Raw genomic sequence first — 10,000 nt, 5'->3', positions numbered from 1 at the left:
CACACCTGCCATACCCCCATCCACCACCGCCCAGCACACACACACACACACACACATACACACCTGCCATACCCCCATCCACCACCGCCCAGCACACACACACACACACACACACACACACACACACACACACACCTGCCATACCCCCATCCACCACCGCCCAGCACACACACACACCTGCCATACCCCCATCCACTCACCCACGACCCTCAACCCCCCCCCTCCCGACCCCCGCACACACACCCTCCAACAATCTCCCCCCTCCCCTCCACAAAAAGCAAGCAAACAAATAAACAACAAAAAACCACCACGACCACCACCCCCACCTACAAGAATGCCCTCTTGATCACGGACAACACCCTTCACCCCCCCCCCCTCCCAACACACACACACACAAACACGTCCCATACCCCCATCCACCCACTCCTCACACACACGCTCCCCCATCCTACATACACATACCCCACACACACTCCCCCATTCTACACACACATACCCCACACACACTCCCCCATCCTACACACACATACCCCCCACACTCCCCCATCCTACACACACATACCCCACACACACACTCCCCCATCCTACACACACATACCCCACACACACTCCCCCATCCTACACACACACACCCTACACACACATACCCCACACACACTCCCCCATCCTACACACACATACCTCACACACACACTCCCCCATCCTACACACACATACCCCACACACACTCCCCCATCCTACACACACACACCCTACACACACATACCCCACACACACTCCCCCATCCTACACACACATACCTCACACACACACTCCCCCATCCTACACACACATACCCCACACACACTCCCCCATCCTACACACACATACCCCACACACACTCCCCCATCCTACACACACATACCCCACACACACTCCCCCATCCTACACACACATACCCCACACACACTCCCCCATCCTACACACACATACCCCACACACACTCCCCCATCCTACACACACATACCCCCCACACTCCCCCATCCTACACACACATACCCCACACACACTCCCCCATCCTACACACACATACCCCACACACACACTCCCCCATCCTACACACACATACCCTACACACACACTCCCCCATCCTACACACACATACCCCACACACACTCCCCCATCCTACACACACACACCCTACACACACATACCCCACACACACACTCCCCCATCCTACACACACATACCCTACACACACACTCCCCCATCCTACACACACATACCCCACACACACACTCCCCCTTCCTACACACACATACCCCACACACACTCCCCCATCCTACACACACACACCCTACACACACATACCCCACACACACACTCCCCCATCCTACACACACATACCCTACACACACACTCCCCCATCCTACACACACATACCCCACACACACACTCCCCCTTCCTACACACACACACCCTACACACACATACCCCACACACACACTCCCCCATCCTACACACACATACCCCACACACACACTCCCCCATCCTACACACACATACCCCACACACACTCCCCCATCCTACACACACATACCGCCCCCCCACACACCCATCCTACACACACATACCCCACACACACACTCCCCCATCCTACACACACATACCCCCCCCACACACACACCCATCCTACACACACATACCTCACACACACACACACACAACGACCGATACTCCCCCTACACACACTCCCCACACACGCAAATCCTCCACCCTACACACACACACACACACACACACACACACACACACACACACACACACACACACACATACACACGTCCCATACCCCCCACTCCCGACACGCACACACACACAACCACCTCCGAAAAAAAAGAAAAGAGAGAAAAAAAAAGAAAAAAGGAACGACGACCCCACCTCAAAGAAGGCCCCGACCATCTTCTCCAGGCTGCTCTTGGCCACCACCGGGTACACGGACAACAGCTGCCCGTAGGCCGCGGCGAACTCGTCCTCGCTGGTCTTGTTGCCGGCCCGCAAGTTGTCGCCCATGGCCATGACCAGCGGCATCTTGGCCATCATCTCCTCCACCGTCTCCTTGTGCTCGCTCATGTCCAAGTCGATGGCCCAGCCGTCCACCAGCCAGTCCCGGATCTCCGTGGCCTTGTCGTCCTTCAGGGAGTACTCCTGGGGCGTTGGAAGAAAGATGAAGAAGATGATGATGAAGAAAGAAAGAAAGAAAGAAAGAAAGAAAGAAAAAGTGACAGATCTGATGGTGGTGATGATAAAGATGATGATGATATGGATACAGCGTGTATCCTCGGTCGGAGACCATGCTCGAAGCGCTTTACAAACACGGGGGTCATTTGCTCAACAGACTGCCTACCTGTGAGAAAATTTATCAAATTTCCTGACCATCCTTGAAGATGATATCATAATGATGATGATGAATGATATGGAGACTTATTTAAGCGCCTATCCTCGGTCGGGGATCAAGCAGTGAGCGCTTTACAAACACGGGGTCATTTACACAACAGGCTGCCTACCTGGGTACAGCCGACTGACGGCTGCCATTGCGAGGCGCTCACCATTCGATTCCTGTGTCATTCAATCAGATTTCAGGCACGCATACTAATACACTGGGACAGACACGTAACATTTTACGTGTACGAACATTTCGTTTATTCACCCCACCATGTAGGCAGCCATACTCCGTTTTCCGGGATGTGCATGCTGGGTATGTTCTTGCTTCCACAACCCAACGAACGCTGACATGGATTAATGTGCGTAGTTGCCTTGTGCGTGCGTACATACTCGTCTGTTGTGCCCGTCATGACAGTTCTGATGATATGGATAATCAATGGCCGAGTGGTTTAAAGCGTTGGACCTTCAATCTGAGGGAAACTGGGTTCGAATCTCGGCAACGGCGCCTGGTGGGTAAAGGGTGGCGATTGTTTTTTCCCCGATCTCCCACGTCAACAGACGTGTTTGTGCCTGAACCCCCTTCCTGTGTATGTATACGCACGCAGAAGATCAAATACGCACGTTAAAGATCCTGTAAACCGTGTCGGCGTTCGGTGTGTTATGGAAAACAAGAACATGCCCAGCACGCGCACCCCCGAAAACAGAGTTTGGCTGTCTACATGGCGGGGTAGATAAAGGAAACGGTCATACACGTAAACTGTTACAAGTCAGTGACTTCGTGTGCGTGCCTGAAATGTGATTGAATGACACAGGAAACGAATGATGAGCGCCCAATGGCAGCCGTCAGTCGCTCCACCCAGGTAGGCAGCCTGTTGTGCATATGACCCCGTGTTTGTAAAGCGCTTATAGCTTGGTCTCCGACAGAGGATAAGCGCTGTATGAGTATCCATATAGTTGATAATCAATCATTCATACTTATATTTTGTTTATTATTATGACGACAGTTGTCTTTCTTCCCTATAATATTTTTGTATGCATGCACGTGTGTAAAGAAAGCAGTGAGGGGAGGGGAGGGGGGGAGGGGAGAAGTGTGTGTGTGTGTGTGTGTGTGTGTGTACGTGTGTGCGTGTGTGCGTGTGTGTGCGCGTGCTCAGTGTTATTGTCTTGCCCGCAGAGGGGCGTGAAAGGAGTTTTACATGCTTTTAGTCTTGTCGGTGTTGACCCTTCAACTGATATTTCATGTTCTTAAATGTTATAATTATCTTACTGAATATTTTCCTTTTATATCATTGAAATGTTTCACTTTATCTTAAAATGTAATTTCTATTTTCTTACCTAAATGTTTTCTTTTTACACGATAGTTCAAACGTACGCTGTGATCAAGGAAGGGTGTGCCAGTTGCTCATTCGTTTTTCGGTTTTATTTGTTGATGAGCATTTGTCTTTTTCAATGTTATAATTACCTTACTGAAATTCTCCTTCTATAATGATTGAAACGTACACATACGCGCGCGCGTGCGCGCACACGCGCGCTCGACACGCAGGCACACACACGCGTGCGCACGCACAAAACGATGCATGCACGCGCGCGGGCACACACGCAACACACACACAGTTGTTACACTCTAAATCATAATGTAATAGTATCTTACCCACATGTTTTTCTTTTTACAGAATAATTGATGTGTGCATGGTGATAAGTGAAGGGTGTGTCAGGTGTTTTTTTTGTTTTTTTTTTTTCTCTCTCTCTTTGATTTTTGCTGACGGGCATTTTATTTTAAGTGAGCCTAAAGAAAATTTTCTGTTTTTGGTTGAAACAGATAATAAAGTATTTTGAATTGGATTGAATTGAACTGAATATATAGCGCCTATTTTCGATCAGAGACAAAACTCTGAACGCTCTTACAAACACCAACCATTTGCACAACAGACTGTCTACTATCTGGGTAGAGCTCCGGCGACTGACGGCTGCCATTGGGCGCTCATCATTCGTTTCTTGTGTCATTCAATCATTTATGTTTCAGCCACGCACAGTCATTGGAGTGGTAGTGACGTGGAATGGTGCCCTAGTGGTTACGCTTCCGCCAGGGAAACGAGATAATCTGAGCCCGCGGGATCGGATCCCACACTTGCCGGAATTTTCTCCCCCTCCACTGAACCTTGACGGCTGCAACAGCCCAGTGGTTAAAGCGCTGGACTTTCAATCTGGGCGTCCCGGGTTCGAATCTCGGTGCACCTGGTGGGTAAAGGGTGGAGATTTTTCCGATCTCCCAGGTCAACATATGTGCAGACCTGCTAGTGCCTGAACCCCCTTCGTGTATATGCACACGCAGAAGATCAAATACGCACGATAAAGATCCTGTAATCCATATCAGCGTTCGGTGGGTTATGGAAACAAGAATATACCCAGCATGCACACCCCCGAAAACGGAGTATGGCTGCCTACATGGCGGGGAAAATAAATAAAAACGGTCATACACGTAAACTGTTACATGTCTGAGTGTGTATGCGTGTGCGTCTGAAATGTGATTGAATGACACAGGAAACGAATGATGGGCGCCCAGTGGCAGCCGTCAGTCGGCTCTACCCAGGTAGGCAGCCTGTGGTGCAAATGACCCCGTGTTTGTAAAGCGCTTAGAGCTTGGTCTCTGACCGAGGATAGGCGCTATATAAGTATCCACATCAATCAAACAAAAGACATTGTATGGTGATCTGGACGCTAGTCATTCGGATGAGACGACAAAACTAGGTCTCGTGTGCAGCACACACCTGGTGTACATGAAGGAACCTAACCCTGGCAATGATAGTGTTGACTAGGTAAAAACAGAATTAAGAGACGTTTTGAAAAAAATATCCACCATGACATCAAATCAAATGCAGAACGAGGATCTTCATCTTCTTCATTCGTGGGCTGCAACTCCCACCTGCACTCCTATGTACACGAGTGGGCTCTTCCGTTTAAGACCGTTTTACCCCGCCATGTAGGCAGCCATACTTCGTTTTCGGGGGATGAGGGCCGGGGGCGTGTGTGGGCGGTGGGGGTGGGGGTGGGAGAGTTCAAGCAGGGTGTGTTCTTGTTCCCATAACCCACCGAACGCTGACATGGATTACAGGATCTTTCACCTGCGTATTGGATCTTCTGCTGTAAACACACGAAGAGGGTTCAGGCACAAACAGGTGTGCACATGTGTTGACCTGGGAGATCGGGAAAAAAAATGTCCACCCTCAGACTGAAAGTCCAACGCTTCATCCACTCGGCTATTTCGTCCGTCAGGCCGAGGATCGAACCCAAGAAACTCGGGTGTGGATCCGGTGTTCTAACCATTCGACCACCACAGCCGTCGTAATATAAAATAAAATACAATGAAATGAAATCAAATGAAATAAACTAAAAACGAAACAAAACAAAATAAAACAACAGATTCCCTTCATGCTGGAGCTTAAGGTCCGGGGTGGGTGTGAGGGGTGTGTGTGTGTGTGTGTGTGTGTGTGTGTGTGTGTGTCCAAAATAACGTACCTTGACAAATCTGTCGGCGATGGTGAGGAAGTCATTCTTGCACATGCAACCATCCCGGTTGACGTCAATCATGTGGAACCACACCCTTAGTTTGCCTTCCGTGAAGGGCGTGAACTGAATGTCCTCCACTTTGATGCTGGTCATGGTTATCGACCTTCACGCTGCAATGAAAAAGAAAAGGGGGGGGAAATTATATCATACGAACATTAACTTGAAGACATGCTCGAGATAAAACGATAACTTATGCGCGCAGAAAATTTACATTAAGATATAGGAACATGAGAAGACGTGCTCCAGATAAAACGATTGCGAATGCATGACGAAACTACATTATTATCAGGCCCTATGGTGCTGTTGTGGTGCTGAAAGGAGTACATGCATAAGCTCTCTCTCGCACACACACACACACACACACACACACACACACACACACACAAGCGCGCGTGAACACACACACACACACACACACACACACACACACACACACACACACACACACAGGGGCTGCGAAGGGGGTGGGGTGGGGTGGGGGTGGGGGCGGAATTGAAGGGAAAGTTAAATCTTCCAGGCAAAAAAAAAAAAGAAAGAAAAAAAGAAAAAAAAGAGGACATACAGTACATCCCATAAACTTCGACCCATTTTCTATCAGTCAGTTAGACAGACAGACAGACAGACAGGCAGGCAGGCAGGCAGACAGGCAGGCAGACTGTCACATCTCATGACAAAATCAGATATGAGTGCTAAACCCCCTCGTTCACCCACCCCATTCTAGCTGGAGAGCAGTGTGGGTTGGGCTGCTTGCACGAGATTTTCAGTCTGTCTCGGTCTCAGTTCAGGCTGTCACTGAACTGAGATCAGCCTCTTCCTTGTCAACAAATGACATGATTCTGGGCTTTTTCGCCCGCGACTGTCAGAGGAGGCAGCCGTGCCAGTCTTTGGCTCTCTTCAGGGCTGTTTGCCCATTTCGACGCTGGTAGTCAGGATCAGTTTCCTCCGAGTGGTCGTGGTCTCTGTGTTCTCTGTGTGAACTTCCAGCTTTGGGGTAGTGGTACCTCTCTGGAAGGTAAGAGGAGACTGTAAAGACAGTCCTAACCTGTGTTCTGTCTGTCTGTCTTGTGTTCATGTCCGTGAATGAGAGAGAGAGAGAGAGAGAGAGAGAGAGAGAGAGAGGAGGGAGCGAATATTTGAGTAAATATAATACTTTGCTCTTTTATGTGCATTTGTAGGATGCATATGCATTTTTAGACATAAATTTTATAAGAATGTGATAAAATAATTGTTACATGTATTGAAGGGTTCAACCGTAAAATCTAGATTTAAGTTTTCCTTGTGAACCCTTTCAGTTATTAGTTCTATTAATGAGTGTGTATGTGTGTCACTGTGTTATATATGATACATAAGCTAGAATATTCCAAACTACCCCCTTATCCTTTTCCGTTTCCCTTGCTCTTGGGTGTGGTTGTTGTCAGCCTTTTAAACTTCCGAAATAGCGCAGCTGAGTAAAATTGATCTATTCTGTAGCCCATGTGTTGATCAGGGAGGGGTTAAACTGAAATTTTGTAAGATTTGTTTTCTTTACGAATTCTGGGCTGGGTACATTTAGGTTGTTTAATTGGGGTTGTCCAAAAGTGAATCCTACCAGTGGATAATAGGCTATATACAGTGGTTTCAGCATTCCCACTTTCGTGTTTATCCACGGACTTCCCTACTCTTCCACTGACCCTCCACTGTCTCCCCGGGAACCCCTCTGCCTGCCTTTGACTTCCTTGGTCCAGGCTTCCGTTGGCTGCTGCCGCCTGCCGCTGGCTTCCGTCGCCAGCGTTCTCTGGCCTGGCGCTCAGCTGTCTGGGTGTTCTGCTCTTCGTCTTCGTCGTCACTGCTCTTCGTCTTCGGCGTCACTGTTCGTGTTCGTCGTCGCTGTTCTTCGCGTCGTTGTAACTTACTGTTCGTCTTTGTCGTCACTGTTCTTCGTGTTCGTCGTCGCTGTTCTTCGTGTTCGTCGTCGCTGTTCTTCGTGTTCGTCGTCGCCGTTCTTCGTGTTCGTCGCCGTTCTTCGTGTTCGTCGTCGCTGTTCTTCGTCGTCGTCACTTACTGTTCGTCGTCGTCGTCACGACAGCATTAACGTTGTGCTTGTTTCCTTATCTTAAAGCTCTGTTGTTGTTTTTATGTGTGGGTTTTGTGTGTGTGTGTGTGTTATATTTATCCATTGTTATTTAAGTGTTGTTGCAGCTGGGGTTGTGGTTATTGTTTGTGGGCAAGCTAGGTGTGTGATTAAACAAATGTATGTGAACCCCGGATTGTTGTAGTCTGTGTTTGTGTTGTCTGGGTGTTAGTGCTGGGCTGGGTGGGGGGTTCTAGTCCGCTCTCTTATAGAGCGTGACACAGACATGCAGGCAAACTGACAGGCAGACAGACAGCTAGAGTCAGACAGAGGGAGAAGAGCTGTCTCCCCAAGCAGCACAAATCGATCAGTGGTTTGAGGGGAAACTTGGTGTCCATGGTCGGCCACTTTGAGAAACGGAGATGATCACATTCACACAGATACACACAACGTGTTCCTCTACCTACACACACACACAGATACACACACACATACATGCGCGCGCGCACAACACACGCACACACACACACGTCCCCCCTCCACACACACACACACACACGTGCGCGCGCGCACAATACACGCACACACACACCCCCTCCACACACACACACACACAGCTCCAGGCCAACAGGCATTGGAGGTAAAAGAAAATGTACCGCTGTAATCCAACGCATTCAGGTTTGACTAACATTTCCATTGACATTTCATCAGGTTTAAACAAGAGAGAGAGAGAGAGAGAGAGAGAGAGAGAGAGAGAGAGAGAGAGAGAGAGAGTCGATTCTGGGTAAAACCACCCTTCTCCCCCAGCTTTCAGTATTTATCTATTTGCCTCTACCTCGTACATATTTCCCCTTGGAGATTTTAATAATAATAATCATAGTGGTGTTTATACAGCGCTGACTCTTGTGCAGAGACATATCAAGCGCTTTCGCTTTTCTCACACAAACGCCAACATTATTGTATCCAACGTCTCCCGGTCTGGTTCAGATTTCCATTCATATTAAAACTTTGTTTGGTAATAAACAAAGTAATCAAACAAGAGAAGCCAAGGACATGATGTTCAATCCAGACAGATTGACCACAAAGCAGCCTTTGTGCAGCACACAAAGCTACACACAGTTCAATCCAGACAGATTGACCACAAAGCAGCCTTTGTGCAGCACACAAAGCTACACACAGTTCAATCCAAACAGATTCACCACAAAGCAGCCTTTGTGCAACACACAAAGCTACACACAGTTCAATCCAGACAGATTGGCCACAAAGCAGCCTTTGTGCAGCACACAAAGCTACACACAGTTCAATCCAGACAGATTGACCACAAAGCAGCCTTTGTGCAGCACACAAAGCTACACACAGTTCAATCCAGACAGATTGACCACAAAGCAGCCTTTGTGCAACACACAAAGCTACGCAGTTGATGTGCTGGCGTATTAGCGGAACGCATCAACGTGACACAAATATTATTTCTTTTCTTCTCTCTCTCTCTCTCTCTGCAGTTCCAAACTGTTTTTCATCCATGCTGTGATGTATATGTTTTGTGTAGTGTAGCGTGTGAAACTGCGTGAGTATGTATGCATGTGTGTGTGTGTGTGTGTGTGTGTCTGTGTGTGTCTGTGTGTGTGTCTGTGTGTATGTGCTAGTGCGTGTGTGTATCCGCGTGTGTAAGTGTGTGTGTGTGCACGTGCGTGTATGTTTGTATGTGTGCGTGCGCGTGCGCGTGAGAATGACAGTGAGTTGGGTGAGTGGTATCATGATGACGGTTTGCAACGAGTGTGTCAACTGTTATTATTATGATGTCATTTGCTGATTCCGATTTGATTTCGCGGTAAAGTGCTTTGAGCTCTGAAGAATAAGTTTTCATTGGATTCTTTGTCGTCACCACCACCACCACCACCATCATCGTTACTACTACTACTACTTACTACTACTACTACCACTAATGATAATCATAATAAT

The 10,000-nt window shown here is 48.4% G+C and overlaps 1 protein-coding gene across 1 annotated transcript in view; it reads right to left on the bottom strand.

Annotated features, from left to right (window-relative positions):
- The window catches only part of LOC143299776 (sarcoplasmic calcium-binding protein-like), a 19,182-nt gene that overhangs the window by 5,783 nt on the left and 3,399 nt on the right, over positions 1 to 10,000 (bottom strand). Inside the window, exons 2-3 of the mRNA XM_076613183.1 lie at positions 5,941 to 6,101; positions 1,921 to 2,187 (exon numbers count right to left, since the gene is read on the bottom strand). Of these exons, the coding sequence (XP_076469298.1) occupies positions 1,921 to 2,187; positions 5,941 to 6,084 (411 nt within the window). The 5' untranslated portion in view covers positions 6,085 to 6,101. The remainder of the gene's footprint in view (positions 1 to 1,920; positions 2,188 to 5,940; positions 6,102 to 10,000) is intronic.

The sequence above is a fragment of the Babylonia areolata genome, chromosome 25 (genome assembly GCF_041734735.1).
Source record: "Babylonia areolata isolate BAREFJ2019XMU chromosome 25, ASM4173473v1, whole genome shotgun sequence".
Classification (NCBI taxonomy): Eukaryota; Metazoa; Mollusca; class Gastropoda; order Neogastropoda; family Buccinidae; genus Babylonia; species Babylonia areolata.
The sequence above is the reverse complement of the archived record's forward strand: the minus strand, read 5'-3'. Positions and strand labels throughout refer to the sequence as shown.